Consider the following 27,169-nt stretch of genomic DNA (forward strand, 5'->3'; position numbering starts at 1 on the left):
GCTGACAATTCAAAAGAAAATGGAGGGAGAGATGAGCAACATTATTGTTGATGAGAGAAATGATGGTTAGTGATCTGTTTCAATACAAAGGGAAGCTCTTAATCGGGGATTAGTATGGGATTCTATTGTCGAAAACTTAATAAAACGGAAGCGCCAGTCTTTACTTTAAAAGACAAGAGAAGTGTTCGAGACCGCGAGCTTTGGCAAGTTCAAGCAGAAGATGCGCGAAGAAGAAAGGGCGGCAATGACAAGTTCATCAAACTGTCCGAAAGAAAGTTTGATTGAAGAGTTGTGCCAAAGAGGACACTTGAGGTAGCATCAGTTCAAAAGCAAAAGAAAATGCAATGCTATTGATATAAGGATGACAGTCTGTGGAACGAATGGGCGAAACAAGCAAGAGAAAATCTGATGGGCAAAACTCTTGATGCCGTTTAAGAGAGTACGCCGCGCCAGAGTTAGTCGAATATTTGAGAAAGATCAAGCAAGGAAATTGAAATCCGTCGTGCAGAACTGAAAAAGCGAAATGAGCAAGAAATACAAAATCAATTGAACGAAGCAGCTACATAACAAACAGAAGTCTGAAAATGATAAACAAAAAAATCTTAAAATGATGGAGAAAGCTTTACTTCTTCAGCAGCAACAGCAATTGTCAACAGCATTTCTTGACATTATTCAGAGGTTCGACAAAGTGCGAAGAAGCTGTCACTTGTATGGAAAGAATTCTTAACTGTTGTGTTTTAGCAATCTGTGTAACTATGAACTTTAATGTTTTGTTATTTGAATTATAATAACTTTCTCACTTACCCCAGTTTTACTAACAGTTACATACTTAATGAATTAGTGCAAGTTTAATAATGAGTCATTTTGGCATTCATTAATCAGTTATAGCAATTTCCGTTGAGGATCTAACTGAAAAAACTTGTTGTTATATTTCCATACATGCAAGTGAGTGACTTTAACAACGCACAGACAATATATGCTTTCCCAACACTACTTCTAGGACTCTTATTTTGAGGTTTTTGAAGTCCATGAACCGGAATGAGTTGATCTCATCTCCAAATAACCATTCCAACATGACACTCTAACTGAACTTATTTGCTTGTTGAATCTTTCATTCTGTCGGTGATACCCCATGCCGAAAAGGAGCTTGTAGATAATCCTCTAGGGATAAGCGATCCCCATATATATGCATAATGGTCTCCCATCCACAGAAAAGCATTTGTTCCATTCTGAAGGAAGTTTGAGTCAGCCACATACCACATCAAGTTTTTTCTCTGTAATATAGAGCATTTGCCTGAGTTATAGACTGTTTTGCTTGTACAATATAGTGTGTACCAATATTTTCATTTAAATAATATAAGCATACCAACTGACCAAAAATATGTGCAATCAAACCATTTGGCAATGCCACACTCCTGGAACTGCATGATGAACTTTTATGGCCATTGTAAACAATTCGCTGATGTTTTGTTGGCCGTGAAATTGGTCTGACTGCCCACATAAAGCCGTGCAACATAAGGTGCCTTTTTCATGGATAATTGCATGTCCCATTTTCTGGGCTTAAAAGATCATGGTTCCATTCTGTAACTTTTCGCTATGATAATTATAAATAAAGTGTCAATGATGGTATTTTGCAATCATACACAACCAGGAACTGCCCAAATCTGCCAATCATGTATGAAAATCGACAATAAGCAAGACGATTTTAAAAGAATGCATAGCCCCTCCAGTCCTGAACATGTTGTCCTTTGTATACTTGACTATTTTAGGATTTTCTAAGATTTTGTTGGAGGAAAATCAAATCGTCTTTGTTGGCTCGGAATTCTACCTTTACATTCATCCTCACTTATTATCTAAACAAAATGGCCTATAATTTTTGAATGGAAGCTCTGGGTTCCTTTGATTTATGCCTTGTACAATATGATCAATTCATATATTCTGTAATGTAACCTTCTTCAAAAAGCACAAGACAAAGTTTCGTATTGTTTAAACGAAGACATGAAAAAGAGTTCACTTTCTACCGCCGCTTTCGAACTTTGCTTAACTGTTTTAAATATACGCGGGAACGTCATGCTCATCCCAGTCTTTTCGCGATGTTTCAATACGCCGTTGTCGGATAAACGTTGTTGCTTTTGCTTTCATAATTGTATACATGTACAGAATGTTATCTAATTATTAATTAATACGCACGATAACTTATTTCACTAAATCAGTTAAGGCCAATTGAAATCAGCAACTTAGCAACAAGAAACATTAATATGCATAATAGATTGTCAATAACACAATTGGAATAAGACAAAATTTAAAAATTAAACGAGACTTAATTCTTAAGTTAAAGATTGATTATAACTCTATTATAAATCATGAACTTATGAAAGAGCTTGTACAGAATGCAATGATTATGAAGGGCTTTGATGCCTAAATCTTAAATACGCTGTTAGAACAAAAATTCTCATTTATCGATCGAGCGTGCTGTGTTCTCTGTCCTAAAACTCCTTCCCACCAGGAGGTCACGCACTGTCATTAACATGGAACACAGAATGAGAGAGAACCTGCGCATGCGTCAACAATTCTTAAGAGTCATACCTATTCAGTGTATAACACTAACTATCTAAGGGTGGGTCAGACATACAAGACTTTAGCAGGAGGGTACAGTTCTTTCACTAGTTGATGATCTATAGAATTATAACCAAACTAAGGTAAGTCTGTATGTTCCGTTAAATTTCATTTTAATTAACTCTGTCTGTTCCAGATTTGTATGTAAATGAGATTTCTAACTAATTTGATAAATTTATTCGTACAAATCAACAAGTCGGCTTAGGTCAAAGTAAAATAACATAACCCATCAACAATAAGTCTATAATTAACAAATATTCAATCAATAGAAAGGTTTAAGATCTTAATTTGCCGGAGCTGATTGCAAAATAGCGTTTTAATAGCTAAAATTATATTCATATGGCTTTTTAAAAAACGTTGAAAAGTGTTTTCATTTGGACTCTAAACAGCTATGTGAATTTGTATCTTTGCATTTCAACTGACTCTCAGCGAGATAGGAAGCACTATGCCGTGTGTTGTGACTTTAAACTTTTGACGTCTACCCCAGCCATGTCCACAGATTTGCTTTAGCAAGCGATGCTGTTTCTGGTACTAGTCCATGAGATTTTACAAAATTATCGAAGCTGTTGAGAATTTCAGAGATCTGCTGTTTTCCAAAATATTCCACTAAATATCTTATCATGCTAAGACATTTATCATATGGTGGTAAGATAAGAACTCAAGAAGTGAATTTCATGATGAAAACAGAGATAAAAGAAAAGAAAAGAGAGAGCTAAGCAAGACCCCAAAATGACATGGAGAAACTACTGCAAATTGGAAAAACGTTAAAGTTATCAAAACCAAAGCAAAGCATTGAAAGTACGAATCAAATTTTCATAAATTTAAGCTGTTTAAACGAAAATCTGTGGAATATTCAACGAAAAGCAAGGCAGATTTTATGATCGTGAACATCGCCCAGAGAAGAACAGCTGCAAGCCTTGAGAAGAAATGTCGACAGTGCTTAAAGTGAATCACTTCCAAATATTTTGCCCGAGAATCGAAGAAGAACAGAGACGCAACAAAACTTTTCAAATCATCGTACTGAATTGATAAAACGAACGGAGAAATGAAACTCAACCAAACCAGACTTCGTCAATAGAATATCATGAAAGAAGCTATGATCTGAACCAAGTATGGATATGAATATGCATTTTCTAAGATTAACAGGTCAACTAAAATTGCTAAAATTTAAATTTAAAATTAACCGTATTACAGAAATACCATGGCAGATATGGCCCATGCGTAAACCTTTGGATCAAGAAATTTCAAATAGACTGAAGAAAACCAGAATTGCTGGAAGCGACTGAAAACCCTTTTCTACGTGTCAAAAACTACTCACATATGGAAAAACATAGTTGAATCAAATAAAATGTACGGCTTAGACATTTTTTAATGTCAATGGAATACGGGTTATCTATAATTTGGAAAACTTGGGCTCAAAATTGGGCCAGTTCAAATAGCTGCATCGATAGAAGGAAATATAAAGTCAAATAACCAACTCGTTGAAAAATAGAAAAGCAACAAAGTAGAAGTGAAGGGAAGAGTTAGTTGACAAAGCATCAAGAAGTCTTTCATGACTGGGAAAAACTGAAAGGTTTCAAGTCCATCTTGTTACGTGGGTAAAGATATACAACCTGTCGCACAACCTCACCGACGAGTACCATTCCATGTTAGAAAAAGACTTGGAGAAACAACAAACACGCGGATAGAAAACTGATGAGCCAACACCTTTAAACTCACCGGTCGTGGTGGTAGCAAAAAGAAGGTGAGGGTACGAGTTTGCATAAGCAAAGTTATGAAGTTTATAAAGCTACAAGAGAGAACAGCATATCACAATCAGACACTGAAATAATAAGTGGATTTAAATGGTGCTATGATTATCTTCTAGCAAGTGGACTAAAATCAAGGTTACTTAAACTGCTACGTCGAAATCTTAAGAAAGATGCTCCATTTGATGCTGACAAAAGCAAAAAGACGCGAAGTTCAATCCCTTACGCAAATTCACAACAGCGGAACCAGAAAGTCCATATTTGACTCTAATAGTGAAGTGATTCAGAAGTTTTCGCCAGATGCCAAGAATCTGGTGAAGAGGGTGGTGTTGATGGAGGTGGGATGGTATTATAAGCAGTGATGTGAAGAAGGGAGTCTGGCTGGTCGGGCCCAGCCCGACCAAATATTTTCCCCAAAATGAAAAAATTTGTTTTCTTTTTAAAATTGATTCGCGGAAAATTTTTAAATTCTGCGACTCTTTTGAATAATCCACAGTCTATTAGTGTAATATTTGTCAAATTGCGTCGTTATTAGCAAAATTATCATATTTTTAAACGTTACTTAGCAACAATGACTAGTGCATTTCTAGTGCTAGTGCCAGGCATTAAGCAGTTTAGTCGGGCTCTGAAAATTCAGCCGGACTAAATAGTAAAATCTATAGTGGGATTATCTGCAAATCTGATTGGTTGACAGCAACTGAGCAAACTCAAATGCGCTGTTTCGCAACATCTAGTCGGGCTCTGAAAATTCAGCCCGACCAAGTAGTAAAATCTATAGTGGGAATATCTTTAATCTGATTGGTTGAGAGTAGCTGTGAACACACTCAAGCTTTTAACAACATCTAGTCGGGCTCATTTTCAAAAGCGTGACTTGAATTTGAGCTTTCGAAACTTACGAAATCGATAACTTTACATTACAATGGCTTCGGCTAATGAAATCGATATAATAAGTGAACTACAAAAGAAACCCTTTTTCTATTCGACAATCAGGCGAGCAAAATATACTCTGCAAGCAGCGGCCAATTCCAAATTTACAAGCGACTACAGGCAATAGAAGCTTTCAGAAAGTTGGTACTGAAGAAAGATTGGCTTTGTGGTAGCTCAGAAAAAATGCATTGTTCTGTTGGCCTTGTCTTTATTTTTGCCCTGATCGTCATCTTCATGGACGCAGACGGGATTCAAAACATGAAGAATTTCCATCCGATTGTAAGAAGCATGAGAAGGCAAAATCGCAACATGGGTGCCAAGACCTGAAGACCTACGGTTTTCAGCCCTACTGACTGCATGTCACAAACTAGACGTGAAGAGATTCATTGTCATAACGAGGAGGTAAGGCAAAACAGGAAATGTTTTAACCATAACAGAAGCTGTTTTATACTTGTCTAGGCAAGAGCTTGCATTTAGGGGCATGATGAACTAAAAGCAGCATGAATAGAGGAAATTATAGAGAGCTACTTGAAAGTTTTGCCAGATGGATTCTGTTTTTGAAAGGCGATTACTATGGAAGGCTTGCTGAAACCCACCTTGCTGGGGAGGGCGGTTTACTGGAGTCTCTCCTGATTTCAGAATGATTTGATTGATTGTCTTGATAAGATAATAGAGGATATTTTAAAGGAAATATATTGCTGCACTTTCTTAACTATACAGGTTGATGAGGCAACTGATGTTTTACCAAAGAATTGAGTGTAATTGTTCGAATGGACAAAGGGGAAAGTGTCATTGAAAGACAGCTTGGGTTTGTTGATGTTAGTTGTGATAGGACTGCAACTGCTATATCATCAGTATTTAAGGGTAAGTTAAGTCAATACAATACTGTGAAAGAGAAATTTATTGGACAGACTTATGATGGTGCATCTGTTATGTCTGGTCATCTCAATGGTGTTCAAGCTCAAGTTCAGCAGGATTATCCTTATGCTCAATTTGTTCACTGTGCTGCCCATAGACTAAATCTAAGATTATGTCAAGCTGCATCCTCCATCTCACCTGTTAAGATTTTCTTTGTTAATATTAGTGCTTTCTGCACCTTTACTAGCAATTTCCCTAAAGAAAAGCTTTACTATCATCTCATAGGCTTGTTTCCTAGTCCTGGTGATAAGATGGTATTATAGGGCTCATGTCATCAATGTCTTACATTCTAACTATGAGAAACTGATAGACATATTTGAAAATCTTACTGATAATCCAATAGGTTGATGATGAAACGTTAAGTAAGGTTACTGGTTTACTTGCTACCTTAATGGCTTCTTGTTTTGTTTCTTGGTACATGTTTTCCAGAGAATTCTTGGGCAGTCATCCATACTTTATTCTATCTTGCAAGACAAGGACACTGACTTTCATTATGGAATGAGTAGGTTTGAGAGATTCAAGGCCTTTGTTGCTTCTCTGAGAAATGATACAGAATATTGTCAGGTGTATGACCTGGCTGTTGAGTAGGGACCACCAGTAACCAGGTATGACCAATGGCATAATTACAAACAAATGTATTTTTAAATTCTTGACACAATTGTGACTATGCTGACTGAGCGATTTCAGGATATGGGGCGTTTTAGATTTTTGACCTTGTTAACCCTAGGGTGTTTAAGATGTGGAAAGGTGAAGTGCCCTCAGAAAAGATAAATCTTCTAAAGGAGGTTTATGATATGTTTGACATACCAATGCTAGTTAGCCAACTTTGTTTTATTTACAGAGATAAAGACTTTCACTGTGATTCATGCGGTGAATTATTGAAATATATTTTTCAGTTCCATTATCAATCTAGTATTCCAGAAGTTAAAACTGTTAAAGATAAATGGGGTTTTGTCAATTACAAGTGCTTCAGTTGAGAGGTCATTTTTCTTGTTTGAAGAGGGTAAAAATTATCTTAGAAATACTATGAGCCAAGGACGTTTTAGTTCTCTTTGGTTCCATTCACAAAGACATACTGTCAGAGAAAAAGACGCCAAACATTGCATGATGAGGGTAAAAAGTTCATTGAAAAACCACGAAGACTTGCTTTCTTATACAAATAGGTATTCATATATGGCTGATAGCAAGCTGATGATGTCTTACGTCCATGGCATGTGAGAATTTTTCCGGGAACTTTTTAATGCAGTCAATGATGATTGTCATTTCAGCACGACAATTTCATCACAACTTTTGATAGTTGTTGATGACAAATCTGAGCCTTTTTCGGTTCTTTTGTCAAAGTTTCTTTACAAGATGTACATAGGTATCTATTTATGTATGGTGTTGAGAAAATAAATCACATATCTGCAACTATTTTGAACTGTTTCTCTGCTTTATATAAGATCCTTCGGCAATTTAAATTAACCAAAATGGTTCTATTTCCTGCATAAATATCACGCATTTGTTTATACCGTTTCCACGTTCTAGGAGTCTAAATTCGGTTTCGCTCGGCGCCAACCATGGTGGCGCCTCGTGAGCCCGACCGTGTTTTTCTGCTATTACGCCATACTGATTATAAGTGATTCGACGGTTCACATTCTGCTTGTGGTAAAATTATATGCTTTTACAGGGATAGTATGTTGGGCTGGCAAATTTGGCACAACCATTATCCCAAGCCACTGTCTTGAATGATATTTTGGAGGCCCCTAAAATGCAACTAAAAATGGGAGACAGGGTTAGGCTTAGATTTTTGGTTTGAGGTTAAAGGGTTAAAATTCCAAATCTTAATAGGAACAGAGTGATATTAATGACTGTGAAGGGTATCCATATGGTTGATAACTGAGTGGTATTGTCTTTCAGATTTTACGTGTTTATTTTAACAATGAAATTTAAAACAATGTTAGCAAGGGAAACATTCAAACTCGGAGACATGCTATAGGCTTCCTGCTGACCATCCCCCAGAGGACCTATCACCCATAACGCACCAGAACCTCTTGATAATGCGTCAGATTGCAGAACAACATCAATAGGTGAAGACAGATTCTTGTAGCCAATCCAATCAATTGGGCCACAATCCAGATCTTAATTTTGTGTGTTTGTTAAAGATATTTAACTAATTTAAAAATATGGCTATTTTATCCCTAGTCAATTTTCGAGTCTTTATTACACTGTCAACAATAAAGCCTAAAACTACAATGTTGTTTGGGAATCAAGACTGATCTCTGTCATGAGACTGAAGGCCATCATCAAAAACTGTAAGATGTTCATTACATTAGAAACACATCCATCGTATGTATTATCCTGTTGGTAGAAATCGTCAAGATACTCACTTATGATATAGTTTTGCAAGCAAATATGTGCTAATATTGGCTTTAATAATTTAGTAAACTTTCTCGGCATATAGATAACCATTTGAAAAAGTGTATATTGGCAAGTTTTCCATGGTAAACAAAACGTAGATATTTTCAAAATCTTGGATGAATTGGAATACTGTAATATGCATCTTTCGAGTCAATTGTTGTCATCCAGCAGTTAGTGTAATAAATTTTGAATAGTATCGACAGATTCCATTTTGAGACTCTATTTTGAGGTTAAAGTTCTCTTCGGTCTTCCGGCCTTTAATGATGAACAGATTCCATTTGTAGCAATTTAGTTTTTCAGATTTAAAATAAATCGTACCCTGCCTCCTTTATTGGAACTGTGAACCCTGAAGAATCAAATCTCTTGTTTCATGACCACATTCAATTATCATCTCCTTTTGTAGGAAGCTTCATCTCATTATCAAGGAATTCTGTGAGCTTTAACAATCGAATTTGGTGGATGTGGTTGAAGTCAGTTATTTTTCAAAATAAGACTTTAAACAATTCGTTATAAATTATGAGAACTGTATTACCTGTAAGGCCATCATGCGTAATTTTCGATGAACTTCTTCCTGAGTTGGGATGGATTGATTTGATTTCAAACTGCTTGATTTGTCAATGCTGTGTTGTAATGGCGAGATTGGGGAGAGGATGGTTCCTCCCTCGTTGTGATGTGTACCAAATAATGAGCAGAGTATTGACCATTGGATGATCTATTCCTATATTGTGATGTTACCTTATCGACAACTGTTTTGTTTTGTTAAAGCATGTAAGACTTTAGGCAGATCATTGCCAAAGAGAATTTCTTATCTTTATTATCTTGACCAATGAGTGCAATAGAGTACGTGGTGAGGACATAGCCCTTTATAATATGGGCTGATTTATTTTTTCCGACTGTTAATTCATCTGCATTTACAGTTACAGCAGTAGCAACCCTTATAAGTAAATCTTTTAGGGTCAATAATTTTGATAGAGTTGAAAATACAGTTTCCATATTGTTCTCCAGAAGACGTCTGTACATGCACGGTAAAATAAACGTAAAAAAATGAAGAGTGTTAGTGAACCAGGTGAGGAGCGGATTCTTCCACCCTGAGGCCTTTTTTCCATACACCAATGCGCCGAAAGAAATTAGAACTAAGTAAAGCAACCCTCAACACGTGGGTCTTTGTGCGGCCCCATCTGCCATATGGTGAATCTGGCCCTGCTTTCCTCTTTTCAATGTCAAACTCATTGGCAAATTTATTATCTACAAGCCGAGCAAGCTCATTTGTAAGGTAGCCCATGATGATCAGAGGAGTAAAGAGATGCACTAATTTCTCATACTGTTCTCATCATATTTTCCTTCGTCTAAAACCAAATTTCATTGTCATTGTCATAGCCCTGAATACTTAGGCATCGTCATCATCCGCAGAATTATTGTCTTTGTATGAGACAATCAATGTAGCTGCTTTCTGGAAGCCAAATTAGTTGCTTTTCTGATGCTAAGTAGGTATTTTTAAGCTTTAGATGCACCAGCATGGTCATCGTGTACATCCGTCTTTGAACGTTCAGCAAGAGTTGCGGAATTAATGCTGATACACTCAACCGTCTGTTTTCGATTACGGTTACGTCTATTGTCCACTTCAAGACTCAGGTTATAACATGTTCTATGTGTTCATACTTTCTGCAAGTTAATTGATATTTTCATAAGCGTTGTTGATTCAGAATCAGAAAGATTCTGCTCTTGCGGTTTGTCAACCAAGAGGGCAACATCATCTCGACTCTTGTAGTCAGACTGTCTGACATAATGATAAACTAAAACTAATAGATACTGAATCGGTAAACAAAAAATCTTTAATTAGCTGAATCCTTGTTCGTTTTTACTTAACCACATACCACTAAACCAAGAAAAAAGAAAGAAATTTGGCGGAGAAACCGAAATCCTTTGCGGTATTTAACAAAACGTTCACTGGTCTTCGTACGTGACAACACAAGTGCTTGACGCATGCCCAGTGCTATCTCTCATTCTGTACAACTCTGAAACGACCAGAGTTGATGATGAAATAGAATTTAACAAATTGGGTAAACTTTAGCCAAGATTATCTAGCAGTATTAAATATCGCCAAAAGGCATGTTTGAAATTTCATTAATAATGTTTCAAATCAATGCAATGGTTTATATTTGTATTAATATAGGATTGCACAATAAATGTGCAAACCTAAATCCTTTAAGTTTTCTCGATTTTATTTCTCCTCTAATTTTTCCCCACGTTATTATATATAGACGGATATTCAGGTGGCACAGAGGTAAAAATCGTTTCTTGATATGCTTGAAAACGGTAATTTCTATGTTAGAAACGTTTCATTTTTCAATAAAATTTTTCGCAATATATAACCACGCTTTGGAAAGCATTTTACAAGTGTTTTGTCCTTGTTGATTTCGTTAACGAGTGCTGACGAATACTTTTGAGAAGTGAGTCCCGAATCACACCGTCTTTACCGATTGAGTAAATTAGACTTTCTTCAGGGCTGTTTTACTGCCGTATTAATTAACATTGATTTTGTTTCAAGATTCTTTTAATATCGGCAAAATGTGTATTAAGTATACATTGTGGTCATTAGTAGCCAGGACAATTAGAGTCTATGATATGAAAATGTTTCAGAGTTCTTGGTGCAAGTTCTTGAGGACTTTATTGTCTTTCTTTTCATCACAGGTAATATAATTGTTTTTTATGCTTAAATTAACTTGTCCTTTTTGTCATTACTTCTTTACTGTTCCTCCAATGTCTTTTTTTGAGCTTAGATGTCTGATGGCATCACATCAATTCGATTGCCTACTGCGCAAGGTAATTACTTAAAGTTAGTTAACATTTGCTGTCTTTAGTGCTTCTAAGACTGAATCTCTTCTTGATCGATCGCTTTCTTTGATTATAAGAGCCGCCTCTTGACTCGTAACTTAACATTTTTGTCATTATTGTCTTTACTGCTCCAATGCCTTTTGAGCTTAGATGTCTGAGCATCAGTTACCTCAATTCGTGATTGCCTACTGCGAGGTAATTACTTAAAGTTAGTTAACATTTGCTGTCTCTTTAGTGCTTCAAGATCGAATTCTGATCGATCTTCTTGATTATGTTGTTTCGCCTCTTTGAGCTTCAAAATTTTAACATTTCTTTATTTTCCTCCATCATTATTAAATTGAATAATCAAGCAAACAGTGCTCAAAATTCGCAAAAGATCTGTCTCAACCGACCATCTTTCTTTTGCAAATTAAACTGTCGTAGAATTTATGGTAATTTCCACAACAAACAAAAATGCATTTTATTGAACACATATTTTTAACATGTTTGTTATCTATTTTTAACAACGAAGTCATTGCCATGCTACATTTTACATTCCACAACTTTGGGGATAGGGGGAGTGTGTAGGAAAGTAAAAAAAGACGCATTTCAACCAAATCTAGCTACTAGTTTCAAAACAAGCAATTTCTGAAAGACAGTACAAAACTCATACTGTGTAATATTTTTTCATTGTTTGTTTAATGCAGCTTTTCACTAATGATACAGCACAAGTATTTAGTGGTTAATCTGAATTCCATTTATCATCGGTATAATTTGCTCGGTTTTTTCGAATCCAATACTCGAACCATAATTTTTATGATTTCCTCTCAGCTCCTAAGAGTTAGCTTTTATAATGTCGCTATATAGCAAGTTTTTCACAAGTTTTTTATTAGTTTTTCACTAATGATACAGCACAAGTATTTAGTGTGATTAATCGGAATTCCATTTATCATCGGTATAATTTGCTCGGTTTTTTCGAATCCAATACTCGAATCATAATTTTTATGATTTCCTCTCAGCTCCTAAGAGTTAGCTTTCCGTTACGCTATATAACATTGTAAGATTGCCATTTTTACAATAAATGTTGTGATTTTAATTTTTATACGACCGCTGCAGGCGTTACAGGTGTTTTTCGACAAAATGCTTTTTTCTATGTCGCCTGAAGCTTTTTGAGTGGCATTAGTTTATGGAAATCTAATTTTGTTTATTATCTTTATCGTTTACAGTTCCACCTACAATTGTAAGTCATCCATCTGCAACAATATTACTCAAAGAGGGTGAAAACCTCAAACTAGGATGCAAAGCAATGGGAAAACCACTCTAAAGTTGTTTGGTATAAAGAAAATAATGAGCTATCATAACGCCATGGTACTGTTGAGCACGAACGATCTGGTGTGACCAATCGGATGCAGGCAGATACAGATGTGCGCAACGAACAATGCAACGACACAAGATTATTATGAAGTGGATGTCATTTGCAACTGTATATATGTAAAATACTAATGCTATGTGCTAACGCTCACCATGTTGACTAAACATGTGCTCAATATTTAGCATTGTTGAGCAATGTGCGTAAATGCACTTAAATACAAACAAATACATGAAATAGAGTATTTATGTAGCAACTTGTCTTTACTCATTAAGACATCACAAAATTATTGAGTTATTCCACTTCAATGACACGCCCAAAAAGAATTTAGCATGAAGATTACTGGATACGCGCCACGCGAAAGTTCAGGTATTTCTAGATTGAGACGCAAACTAATTAGGTCTGCCTTAAAATGGATGAAATAAAACAAAATGTAACTTCCTTTATGAATTCTTAACAAGTTTACAAAATCAAGTGTGACACTATTTCAATGCTTAAATAAATGGTCAAAATGTTCCTCATACAAGAATGTTTATAAATGAGTGAGAAAAATTGAATGTTCAGAAGCCTCTTAACATCATGTGTATTCAAGTTCCTGTCTCTGCAATTATTACAAAACAATAACTAAGAGAATGGCTACATAGATTTTGAAAATATTGAAATATCTCAGTAGTCGTTTTAACAGCTTGCTATGTAAGGAGAAATCAGCAAGAAAGTCGACTCTTCCCAGTAGCCCAGATCAATACTAATCATAAATACACGATTGAAGGCAGATCGACTTTCTGGTATTGCATATTTTGGGATGTTAACGATGCAAAAGATAACATACAACATTTACACTCCGTGATGCCATATGGCACTCTTTGGTGCAAGCCAATCAGCTAGTCGTTTATGTGTACAGTAGTTACTTTCTCCATACCACCTGATGTTAAAATAGCAATTGGTGTAAGAAATACATATTCAACCTGTCTAACTATGGCAACAAAAAACAACAACAATAATAATAATAATAATAATAATAATAATAATAACAATAATAATAATAATTAGTCATGACAGAAGCGTTTGGTGAGATTAAATAGTTTCCTTTGGGGATTCGTGAAATGTTATATGTATGGAAAATTGAGTAGGATATTAGAAATGTTGCTGGTTGGGTGAATTGGCGGTATCATTTTGTTTGGTATTGTGTGTGTTTTATTAATGTGTGCGTTAAGAAATGCGCTCAATGAAGTGAAGTGGAAATGAATTGCGTTGGAAAAGAAAGTTCAAGGTCATTCTTTAGGCCATCGTTAGTATTGTTAATTTTATAAATACGGTCAATGAGAGTTTTAATGATACTAGATTTATATTGAAAGGAGGTAAAACCGAGGTGCGAAGAAGACCGGTGTAAGTTTTTTGTGAAAACCGAGGTTGTCAATTTGTTAGTCGATTTAATAGGAATATCGAGGAAAGAAATTTGGTTTGTTTATTCTGTCTCAAAAGCAAATTTAATGTTAGGGTGGCGTGAGTTGAGATAATCAAACAAAAAGTTTGGCATCAGTTTTATTTTCAAACCTGCAGAAAGTATCATCAACATAGCGTTGGTAGAAAAGGGTTTATTTCCGTTATAATCAGTATTCCAAGTTTTCTCATGGCAGCATGAAAGATTAGCTAAAACAGGAGCAAATGGCGATCCCGTTGCAATCCCGTCAATTAGTCATAAAATAAATTATAAGAAAGAAAATAAGTTTGCGATGTGGCTATGATAAATAATTCTGCGAGATCTTTTGTTAATGGAGAAATTAGTGTGTAATGTATTGATTGAGTATCAACACACTGTATCATATTTCTATATATATATATATATATATATAGGAAGTTTATAATTTATGATTTTCCGTATAAAACAGTGCTCGATGCCCGAGAGCAGAGCGTAAATATTGTAAGAGAAGAAAATACACAAAACTACATTTATTCGACAAGCCTGTTTGTGATGCTTCAATTTAATGAATAAAATACTTAAATGCTTAAATATATATACAAGATGATGACGAAGCTAGTGTATTAATCAAGGTGTATAGTTTCAAGTTAGATGACGGAAGTTAGAGTATTAATTACGGTGTATGGTTACAAATTACATCCAACGAACTTATTTCCTCTTGTCGCCATAGATCCAAAACACTCCTATGTAATTTGTAACCATACACCGTAATTAATACTCTAACTTCCGTCATCTAACTTGAAACTATACACCTTGATTAATACACTAGCTTCCGTCATCATCTTGTATATATAAGCATTTAAGTATTTTATTCATTAAATCTCTGAAGAGTGAGCAATCACGAAACAGGCTTGTCGGGATGAAATTGTAGTTTTTGTGTATTTTCTTCTCCTTACCAATATATATATATATATATTATAATGATAAGGATTCTCTGGATTTGTTTTAAATTTTATTAAGCTTTCAACTCGGTGCTTCGAGCCTTCGTCAGAATGTGACCATATATTATTTACAAAGATTTTGTAGGCGTTTGGAGCGTCTGATTGGTTGGTTAGTAGTTGAGTTGATATTATTGGATGGTATAAGATGCGTTGTCATGGTTTCGGGTGTATCGATTACGTTAATGAAATTCGAGTGTTTTATTTTAGTCGTTGTGTTATTAGTTTGTTGTTTTGGTTTTGTCTTTAGTCACAGAATAGATATATACAGAAGCGCCACTCAGCGAAAAATCTGTCGCCTACTTGTACCAGTCCTTAATGCGCATCTTTGCGTCCGCCATTACTCCAGCCAGATAAACTGGCCAGAATGTATATAGATTAGTATTATGGAGAGTTGTTTTTCATAAAATTGATGGGTTTTGATTCACATATGGACAACAATTTTAATGCCTTTAAGCAGGATATAAAGGAAATAAGGTAAGAAATAATTTTAATACAATATACGTTCGTCATTCGTATTCTACGGGTTTTATAAGTTTCTTTCATTGAATTGTATTGGTTACGAGATCAATGTTTTTACAACGTGTATGATATTGAAAGGTAATTTGTTGAGTCATGCTCATAAACCACAAAAAAACATGTTGAGGAAATAGTATATGCGTAGTTTAGTTTATCAATGTATCCGTTCCCACACGGCTAAGAGCCAAGGAACAGTTATTGACGTTAGTTAAATTTCCTTATGTACCATATATAGCTTAAACAGAGGAACTACTCCGACCAATAATAATATTTGTTTTTGGTGAAAAATACTATAAATACTGCTCTGTAAAATAATGAAAATCAGTTTGATCATCAAGTTCACTCGTGGCTGTTACTCAAGGTATAGTGTATACTAAGAAAGAGATATGGCGAGTAACTCGAACTCAACACAATTTCCCAGTAGATTTGTCGTTTAGGACTAATAAAGGTATTTTTTAATGTATTTTGCCTTATTATTTTTCTTTTTATCTTCTACAATAGATTTTCATAATAGAATGGTCAATGATTTATTACTAAATAGCAGAAATTACACGACCTACTGTACACGAAGAATGCTGTTATGATGAAGACGCAGTTATTTTTTAAATGTGGATGACTATCTTTATAAAACATTAAAGTACTTCTATGTTTGATGTTTGAATTCAAGTTTTTTTGACTTGTTATTTTGCATTGCATCTGCATCATTGTAAATGAAACTTTGTAATTTCATCTTGTTTGTCAAATCTGTATATGTTTAACAATAAAGTTGTTTTTTAACTCATTTTTTAATAGAAAACTTGGAAAGTTTTTGCTGTGCAAATTTGCATGTTTAATTAGTAACCAGGACCATCATTCATTTTGTGCTGGAAAGCTATACAGTTATTGCAAGGTTTTTATGTGCTACTCTCTGTGTGTCATTCATACACAAATATTTCATGGCAAAAGAGAACAAACTAAAGGGTGGGTCAAGAACTCATTGTGCTGCTATCAACTGCACACAAAGCAAACGAACTCGTCCTGATTTAAGTTTTTTTCGTTTTCCAAAGGATATGGAGAGGTAAGGGTATTTTTTGTTTGCAAGTCTTATGGATGTTTTATTTAATGCTGCATGGGCAATAAAGTTTTTTAAGCATTTCTTTGTATTTTAGATCAAAGGAATGGGTAAACAATTGTCGTCGTGAAGATCTTTTGGGCAAAAGTGCAGAATATCTTTACAAGAATTGTAAACTGTGTGCAGATCATTTTGAGGACTGCATGTTCACCAGCATGGAAAAGAAGAGATTAAATCCTCAGAGTAAGCCAACTCTATTCAAAATTCCCAATCCTCCACCCCAAATTGGGAAAAAACGAAGGGCAATTGAAAGAAAAGAAATTCAATATGTTCCATCAGGTAAATAAGTAATTTTTCACATTTTATTTTCTAATAGATTTCAAGTAAGTTTAAATAAAACAATGAAACACTATTTTTACAAAAAATGAGGAAAAGTATTCACATAATTCACTTGGCAAGCTACATAGAATGAAGTAGATAAAGAAACAAGGAGAACTGAATGATTACAAAAAAAATTTGATTACAGCAAAGAAATCTCGACATGAAGAAATAGCCAATGTTACAGGTTAGTTGGTGACATGCAACACTATGTACATAAAGTTGTTGATACTGACTTAATTGAAACACTTTGAAGGAATAAGGAAGAGCAACTTGGCAAAGAGTGCGACAATAAGCATGGTGAAAGTTTTAACATTGATGAGATGGAAGGTTGGAGAGTGCAACTTTTCCAGTTTTTATATGTGGCATCTAACCCTGTAGTTGCACATTTCTTTATAGAAGAAAATCAAACAATAGAAGGCAACCAAGTTTATGATATTCAAACGAATCAATCAAATGAAAATGAAGAAGGTAAAATGTAATGGTTTTGCAACAGCTAGATTACATTAAGATTTTTTACAAAATTTCAATGACCACAAATTTTCTTTAGACAATCCACCTGAGTGTTCAAAAAGAGATTTCGGTGGTCAAACATACCAATCTCTCAGATAACACCCTAGGAAGAGAAAACAAAAAACAACAATTCAAACTAAGAATACAAAAATACGAAGGCTGAGCAGAAAGATTAAAAATCTGGTGAAAGAGAAGGATATCGAATGCACATTAGAAGCTGCACTAAAAAACCTGCCTGGGCATCTAGCCAGCTTTATAAGGTTACAAATGAAGCTCCACTCAAAAAAGAAATATGGTCGAAGATACTCACCAGAATTACAATCATTAGCTGTCTCTATGCCATGCTAGTGGAAAAGCATACAAGCTTCTATCAAAGCTTTTTATTCTGCCATCAATGACATCAATAAGAAGATTTGTTTCAAGAATTCCTATGAAAACAGGCATACCACAAGCAACATTAAACCTATTAAAAGAGAAAGTTCTACATATGAGTGAAATGGAAAAGACATGTACATTATGTGTTGATGAGCTATCTTTAAAGACCCACCTTTACTACAATATCACAGATGACAACATAGTAGGTGTGGAAGACTTTGGTGGTGGGTGCAGAACAAACAAAGTTGCAACATCTGGTCTCGTGCTAATGTTAAGAAGTGTTTCTGGGGTGGAAGCAACCATTGGGTTATGTACTTGTCAACGAGTCCTGTCCTGTTGATGTTTTGGAAGAAATAATCAAAGAAGTCATTGATAAATTGAAGGAAATTGGATTGAATGTCATGGTCATTACATCAGACATGGGGTCCAACTTCTATAGCTTATCTCTTCGCTTAAATGTAAATTGTGACCAACCATGGTTTCTGCACAATAACAAAAAAGTTTACCTCATGTTTGATCCACCACATCTAATAAAGTGCACGAGAAACAATCTGATAAACTACAATTTCCAATTTGGACAACATGTTGCCAGTTGGAAGGACATAGAGAACTTCTATGTAAAAGACAAAATGCTATCAATCAGAAATGCTCCAAAGTTGACAGATAAACACATCCATCCAACTAACTTCCAAAAAATGAAAGTCAAATATGCTACACAGATTTTAGTCATACCGTTGCAGCAGCTATTTGCGCATATGTCAGCTTGGGAGGTTTATCATCTTGTGCCAGTGGAACTGCAGAGTTTCTCTTGAAGTTTGATTCCTCTTTGATTGTGTAAATAGCTCGAACCTAAAAGCAATGAAAGAGTTGAGAAGACCAATCACAACAAAGAGTTCACAAATCACATTTTTGCAAGAATCCTTACAATTTATTAAAAAAATTAAAGTTTTCAATGGCAATGAGGATGTAACAGGCAGGATCAAATCTCTAAAAGGTTGGTTGGTTACAATTAGTGCAATTATAAACATCTGGAGTACATTGCAAACCGCCCACAACTTTACTTACCTACTTACCAGAAGGCTGAACACCGACCCACTTGAAAATTTTTTTGGAAGCATACGACAACAAGGGGGGAATTGCGACAACCCCACACCAATACAGTTCACAAGAGCATTTCGAAAGTTGTTTTTTAGTGCGCTTCTTACATCATCAAAAGGCAACTGTGCTAAAGATATGGATGCCCTCTTGGTTCAATGCACAACAGCGAATATATCAAAGCCAAAACATGTAGAGAACATGCCACAATCCCATCCAAGCATTCTTTCAATTGGACCAGCAGATTATAGAGAACATAATGTGACTTCTAACATCATTCAAGATAATGCTGTGGCTTATGTTGCTGGCTACTTGCTGAAAAAATCATTCAAGATGCACAGCTGTGATGAATGCAAGAGAATTTTGACATCAAATGATTTTGACAGTGATCAACAGCTTTTCTGCTATTTCAAATCATATGATAGTAAGAATTTTGGTGAGTTGAATGTCCCAGCTAGAAGATACCTGGAATACATAAAGGCACTGGAAGATACTTTCGTCAATTGCTTTTCTGCTACAACGAAAAATTCCAACGTTGGGGCAAATATATTAAAAGTCCTCCAGGCAATTCCACCAGTTGATGTATGTACAGAGTTCCCACATGATTATTTGTTAAAGCTTTTTGTCCGAATGCGTATCTATTACGCGATCAAATTTGCAAATCGTGACTTTGCCACCACCAAAAGGAAATGTCGGAAATATATAAAAGTCAAACATCTTTAAACTAATGTCGTCCGTATTCAAGTTCTACTTTGAATGTTTCTACAAACACTTATTTTTCAAATACGATATCGAATTGACTGATATGACATAGAAGACTCGCTGCGATTTACTGTCTCTACTCGAAAAACGAAAAAAACTGCCAATGTGCCGAACTATTTTAGTTTTTGGTTAAAAACTTGTCCTTGGCACTATAAATTACATTGCGATCTGGCTGCATTTATCTGGCTGGAAACATGGCTGCCGTGTAAAGTTCCCGGATGCTGCGGACACGAACATCAAAGGTTCCGACATCGAGTGGCGCTTCTGTATATATCTATTCTGTGCTTTAGTTGTGAATAGATGATGGGGATGTCAATATGTCTGTTAATTGTGTTGTTGTCTTTGCTGTACCATGCCTCTTTGAATTGTCGTGCGTGTTTTGTCTGTGCGCGTCCAAGAAGTTGTGTTTTGTCCAGTCAAATGTGTGGTTGGTATCGTAGGTATGTTCTGCTGGCAGTGATTTTGGGTCGCGTCGTTTGATGGCATTCTTGTGTTCCGTGAGTCTTGTTTCAATATTCTTGGATGTTTGTCCTATGTACTGTTTGGGGCAATCTTTACATGGTATCATACAGACCGCGTTGGTTGTGTCGAATGTCGTTGTTCGGTCTTTATGTATAGTGAAGTATGATTTGAGTTTGTGTGTTGGTTTATGTGCGATGTTTATTTTGAATGGTCGGAGTAGTCTTGATGTCATTTCTGATGTTCCGTTTATATATGGTAATGTCACTATTTTTACTGGTTCGTCTGTATCTTCTTTAGATTTTTCAGTTTGTGGTTTGTTGTGTAGTTTGTTTAATACTTTGTTGATAAAGTTTTGTGGGTAATTGTTGTTTATGAATGTAGAGTATAAGTAGTTGCGTTCATTCTTCTTGGCTTCTTCTGTATTGCAGTGTGTTTTAATCCTTTTAAAGAGAGTTCGTATGCAACTAATTTTGTGTTGTGTTGGGTGATTGCTATTAAAGTTGAGTATTTGGTCTGTGTGTGTATTTTTGCGGAATACTTGTGTGTTTAATGTGCCGTCATGTGATCTGGTAAGTAGAATATCCAGGAAGGTAAGTTGTTTGTTCTGTTCTTTGTCCATGGTGAAGGTTATGTTCTGTGTGGTGTTGTTTATTGTGTGTAGAATGTGTTCTGTTTTGTCTTTTTTGACGATAGCAAAGATGTCGTCAACAAATCTTCTCCATAGTCTGATGTGTGCGTTGTTGGTGACTGACTGCTTTTCAAGGTGTTGCATAACAGCTTCTGCAAGGATATATATATAAGTTTGAAAATTTGTAATCCAGGCATTTACTACATAAAAGATAAAATTAAGAAAACCATTCACACTGAAGATGACTTACGTGCAGTTAAGTCGAAATATGCTTATAATTAAAAACATAAAATTGAAAAATTTTGTTTTTAATCTAAAATGGTTATTAAGTAAATGGTTTGAGCCCAGGAGTATCGTTACATGTTTGTAGGTGTAGATCGTCCAGGTTAGTATAGTCCTCACAAGGTCAGTTTACTAAAGAAAACGCTCTGACTGCCACGCCTCTTACATGGGGGAAACTGGCAGGAACTTAAACATAAGACTTACTGAACACAAACGAGTTACAAAGAAACAAGACAAAACTAATCACATTGCCGAATAACACCGACTCACAAAGCACAACATTGACTGGGACTCGGTAAAATGCATTACTTACAGCACTGACTATAGACAACGGCTTACATTAAAAAGTTGGTATACCAACTTGGAACAAACCCCCCTAAACAGATCACAGCAATTACCGGCAACTTACAAAGGACTTATTCACAATACAAACAAACGATCAAATAAAAACATTACACTTCACACTAATCCACAATGACAATACACAATTTACACACAATTAATACACAATTTACACATTTTCTGTACACACAATACAATGACGTAAGAACCAGATATCAAATACGGTCTGACGTTTACTCCTCATTTGATTCTGAAGATGACAACCGCTAAGATTGTAAAAACTGTAATATTGTGAGATTTCTCCCTTTTCTTGCTTAGTCATGTTACTTATATACAGATCATTACTTAATTATAATATACGTAGTATGACGTACGAAATACTAATAATTTACATAATAACTATACTACACCTCTCCCCAAACTAATTAAATATATTTTTTTTTGTATTTTGTATCTATAAGTTCGTTTATGAAAATATTAATTGTTTCTTTTATAGCTAAATAACTTTTATCTCTAAATTAACTTTCAACTTGTCCGTATCGAATAGGGGCTTTTCTTGTACGCAAAGGATACCGCCGTTCTTTTTCGTTTATACTTTCCTCAATGGGTTCTTCTAGACTTTTCCCATTTTCGATCTTCTTGAAAAATGACGAATTACGAGTAAGCCACATTCTATCTTTCTTCGCTGTTACCATTGAACCTTTTCTTTCCACGACTTCACATGGCTTACCATCATAGGGTGTTTGTTGTTTATTGGTGATCGTATCTTTCTTTACTAACACCATATCACCTACTTTAATCTCACTTGTCTTTACGTTCCTGTTATTGTCTGCATGTAATTTCATCTTCAATTTTGCTCTTTCATCCTGTACTCGAATTCTTTCCTCTGTATCTACATGAAATGGTTCTTCAGGTAAACGTACTTTCATTGGTCGACCGAATAAAGCCATAGATGGAGAGATTTTGGTCGAACTATGAGGTGTGGCACGATAATTTCGCAGGAACGTATGGATTTCTTGCTTCCAAATTTTTCCCTCCATTATCGCAGCCTTTATTGTCTTTTTGATAGTACGCATAAATCTTTCCACTTCCCCGTTGGCTCGCGGCCAATAAGGAGTAACTTTTCTGTGCTTAAATCCCAAATACTTTGAAAATTCATAAAATTCCTTGCTATTGAATGGCGGTCCATTGTCTGAACGTATCGTATCTGGTATCCCGAACTCCGAAAGTATCTTATCCAAACAGGGTATAACAGTCTTTGCGGACGTTGATCGGATTACTTCTACAATGGGATATCTGGAAAAATCATCATACAAAACAAACAAATATTCACCTGTGCCTGTAGGAGCTACACCAAAGTCCATACTTAGTTCTTTCCAAGGAGATCTTGGCAACTCTGACATTTTCAATGGTTCCTTTTCACTGACTGGAGTTGTAATCTGACAGGCTAAACACGATTTAACTTTTTCATTAACTAACTCATCAATACGTGGAAACCATACCTTTTCACGTAACAAAGCTTTCGTTTTTGACATTCCCATATGACCTTCATGAGCAATGTTCACAACTTTCTCTCGTAAACTTTCTGGTATGATTATTTGATGTTTTCGTAGAATTATTCCCGAAGATATGCAAAGTTCATCTTTAAGTTTCTCATATGAGCTAAATTCTGCTTGATTTACTCCTACCATCTTTGAACTGTCAAACCATCTTCCTGTTTCAATGGCTTGAATTACTGCTCGAAGAGTAATGTCTTCTCTTGTAGCTTCTTCCAGATCTTTCCTGCTGATTGTTCTTGGAACCGAGTTCTGTGTAACGTAATTAACAAATTCTTCTGCTACTTTCTTTTGTCGGTTGTTTAGTTTCTCATCAGATAAGGGATGACGTGAAAGAAAATCTGCAGGATTTTCAGTTCCAGGTTGAAAACAGATTTCAAAATCATATGGTTGCAATCGCAAAGCCCATCGTTCTAATCTCGCAGATGGCTTTGATGATGGATTTGTGTATATTTTCACCAGCGGCTTGTGATCAGTGACGATGGTGAACTTTCCTCCAAACAAATATAAATGAAAGTGTTCGCAGGCCCATACTATGGCTAAAGCTTCTCTTTCCAAGTGGGAATAATTTTTCTCTGTGGTAGTTAGTGATTTACTAGCGTAAGCAATTATTTTCCTTTTTTCTTCTCCCTTTTTCCTCTGCGCCAAGACTGCTGCAATACCAACTGGACTAGCATCTGTGAAAACCTCCGTATCACTATCCGGATCGAAATACGCACTTTCTGGCCCATCTGTTAGTGCTTTCCGTAGGGCTTTCATTGTGTCTTCTTGTTCTCTTGTCCACACGAATGGGACATCTTTCTTGATAAGTCGACGTAACGGCTCCGTAATTGTGGCATAATGTGGAATAAATCGACAGCAAAATTGGTCATGCCTAACAAACTTCGTACTTCTCCTACATCTTTAGGATTTGTGCATTCCTTAATTGCTCTCACTTTATTGGGATCCGGCACAATACCATTCTCTGAGAACACATACCCTTGGAATATTAAATTTCTTTTCTTAAACTGACATTTCTCTTTCTTAAGAGTTAGTCCTCGATCTTTAATTCGTTGTAATACCGCGTTCAAATTTGCATCGTGATTTTCTCGTCTACGCCAAACACCATAATGTCATCACTGATATTAATCACGCCTCTCAGTCCATTCAACGTTTTTCTGATGGCATTTTGGAATATCTCTGCAGCACAGTTTATTCCAAAATTCAAACGTCGAAATCTCCGTAGACCAATGTGTGTTGAGAAGGTTGTCAAATATCTTGATTCTGCATCGAGCTCTAACTGGTTATAGCCTTGATTTAAGTCCAATTTGCTAAACCATACAGCACCATTTAGATCACTTATAATTTCACCGATCGTCGGAGTCAAGTGTCGTTCTCTTTATTGCTTTGTTTACTTGTCGCATATCTATACAAACTCGGACCTCCCTTTTGTTTTGGTACGACCACGACTGGTGAAACCCAAGGTGTTGGTCCATCCGTTTTCTATGACTCCGCGTTCTTCGTCTTGTTTTAACTGTTTCTCCAAGTCTTTTCTCACATGAAACGGCACCCGACGATGAGGTTGTGCGACAGGTTGTACGTCCTTATCTACGTGTAGATGAACTTGAAACCCTTTCAATTTTCCCAATCCTTGAAAGACTTCTTGATATATGTTAATTAGCTCTTCCACTTTCGTATCTTCTCTCACTTTTTCTTGTGCCTTTTCTTTAATGGGTTCCTGTTTAGACTTTGTAGTGCCTTCTATGGATGCGACTATTTGTACCAGGCCCAATTTTTGAGAACTTTTCCAGCTTATCAAGCAACCCGTATTCCCATTAAAACAAAAAATGTCTCCAACCCATATAGTTTATCGGTTTCGACCACACACTGACATTTTCCTTTAATTGATAGTTGTTTTTTCGACCCATAAGGAAAGATTTTCTCATTTGCTTCCTGCAATATTGGCTTTTTCTTCAATTTGTTAAAATTCACTTCATCCAAGAGGTTTACGCTGGAACCGGTATCTGCCATGACTGACACAGGAGTACCATTTATTTTAACTTTAAATTTCGGCAGCTTTTGTGGCGCCGTCAACGTTGAAAATACATATACATCTTCCATACTTGATTCGGACGTTATTTCTTGCACCGTATTCACTTGTCGAGGTCTTACTTGATTACGTTTTATCTGTCCGTTTCGCTTTGTTGATTCAGCGCGAGAAATTTGATAATTGTCTTGCATCAGCTCTTTGCCTCTTCGATTCTCATGGCAACAAACTTGAAAATGGTTCCACTTTAAACACTGTCGACATTTCTTTCCATATGCCGGGCAATTTGTTTTCCCTGGACGATGTTCACGAGCACAAAATTTGCATTTGATCTTCGATGAATATTCGGAAGCATTTGAGGTTTTTTCCGTGGGCGTCTTGAACAGCTTTCTTTTATGCCAAATTCGATTCGTGCTTTCGATGCCTTCTGCTTGTGTTTTTGACATCTCCATTGTTTTTCTCATTTGTATTAATTTGTCCATCGTTATTTCGGGGTCTGCTAACGCTTTTCTCCGCAATTTGAAGATGAACCATTTTGTATGATCTGAGTTTTTATCTCTCTGCTTTCTTCATGAAATTCGCAGGATTTGGCCAATTGTTTCAATCTCGTATAGTACGCGGATATATTTTCTCCTGGGAGTTGTTTCGCTTGACGAAACTTATAAACTTCGAATTCTATATTCTTCTGTGGAGTGAAGTAATTTCGTAACGCTTTCTCCGCTTTTCTAAATACATCTTCTTCTCCATCTAGCTCGTCAATTTCTAAAGTTTCGAATATTTCATTAACTTCTTCACCGACATAGTGCAGGAGCATCGCCTTCTTTCTTGCGGCATTTGTGATGTTCATTGCCAACAACAAATTCTCCAATCTTGATACGTATTTTCCCCAAGCTTTTCTAAGGTCTGGTTCTTCTAAGTTGAACGTCGGGAAGCTAGGCAAAGCTGTCATGTTCGAAATGTAGTATCTTTCTCACGATCAAATCGTATTTCTTCGTCCCTTAATAATCTTTGTCGCCAGATGTAATATTGTGAGATTTCTCCCTTTTATTGCTTAGTCATGTTACTTATATACAGATCATTACTTAATTATAATATACGTAGTATGACATACGAAATACTAATAATTTACATAATAACTATACTACAAAAACGTCAGTCAACAACAACAAAAAAGACCTTCTCAGGACTATACTAACCTGGACGATCTACATCTACAAACATGTTTATTAACCCTTTAAGTCCCAAGTTTATTTTAGAGAAAAAATGAATTGTACAATAACATAATGAACAATAACAAAATAAAGTTATAATAAAAGCCAACATTTACTAAACTACATACAAATCATATATCAATTTAAAGCTAATATAATGAAGAATTTAATTGTAGTGTTCAAAATGGGATAAAATTCGTTTCCATGACGACACAAGGTGTCAATTACCGAAGTGATAATATTTCCAAACGAAAACATTCAATGTAAAGATAAAGTTCTCAGAATATTCTTTAGATGTAATTGCTTACTACTGCTCACAAAAAAGCCTGTATTATAAGCTTTCAGATGATGTATAACTTTTCTCATTTAGGCACTAGAAAGCTCAAATAATTGGAAAATTGCAATCGTACCGTGCCAGCAAATATAGCAATAAAATAAGAAATAATTTCAAAACTATCTATGAGCTTGAACAAACTTATAAGTTGCACTAACTTAGGGTTTTATTCCATAAAATGTGTTATTTTTAATAACATGCTTATATTTACCAACAATTCTGTCGGAAAAACTACTGTCTGGTGTGGAAAATTTTAAAGCAAGGTGCTACACATAGTCCTACGTCGCAGTCTTTACAGGAATAGGAAGTCCTTTTTGGCTTTTTTTTGTGGAACATACTTTGCACCTTCTTTCCTTAGTCTTTCCTTTGCTGTAGGATGGAATTATGCTGGGAAAATTTCTATCCCGAAATCTAGCAGGCGATTC

The 27,169-nt window shown here is 35.6% G+C and overlaps 2 protein-coding genes across 7 annotated transcripts; one reads left to right on the plus strand and one right to left on the minus strand.

Annotated features, from left to right (window-relative positions):
- Nucleotides 1-16,093: 16,093 nt before the first annotated feature.
- LOC124435930 (52 kDa repressor of the inhibitor of the protein kinase-like) lies at nt 16,094-18,162 on the plus strand. Of its 6 annotated transcripts, none has more exons than XM_046985872.1 (6): nt 16,094-16,177; nt 16,244-16,786; nt 16,878-17,119; nt 17,307-17,345; nt 17,558-17,629; nt 17,709-18,162. In XM_046985872.1, exons 2-6 carry the CDS (start codon nt 16,665-16,667, stop codon nt 17,768-17,770), a joined length of 537 nt encoding a protein of 178 aa, XP_046841828.1. In that variant the 5' UTR covers nt 16,094-16,177; nt 16,244-16,664; the 3' UTR covers nt 17,771-18,162. The 6 variants fall into 6 exon arrangements, 5 of the variants coding, with proteins under 5 accessions (XP_046841828.1, XP_046841820.1, XP_046841832.1 ...); XM_046985864.1 differs by having other exon boundaries at nt 16,271-16,786; XM_046985876.1 differs by having other exon boundaries at nt 16,274-16,786.
- Nucleotides 18,163-23,928: 5,766 nt separating this feature from the next.
- Nucleotides 23,929-25,681, minus strand: LOC124438929. Its single transcript, XM_046989124.1, has 3 exons — nt 25,011-25,681; nt 24,595-24,963; nt 23,929-24,265 (listed from the first exon to the last, which is right to left on the minus strand). Exons 1-3 carry the CDS (start codon nt 25,679-25,681, stop codon nt 23,929-23,931), a joined length of 1,377 nt encoding a protein of 458 aa, XP_046845080.1.
- Between the last annotated feature and the right edge of the window lie 1,488 nt (nt 25,682-27,169).

Source organism: Xenia sp. Carnegie-2017, unplaced genomic scaffold (genome assembly GCF_021976095.1).
Source record: "Xenia sp. Carnegie-2017 unplaced genomic scaffold, XeniaSp_v1 HiC_scaffold_1, whole genome shotgun sequence".
NCBI lineage: Eukaryota > Metazoa > Cnidaria > Anthozoa > Malacalcyonacea > Xeniidae > Xenia > Xenia sp. Carnegie-2017.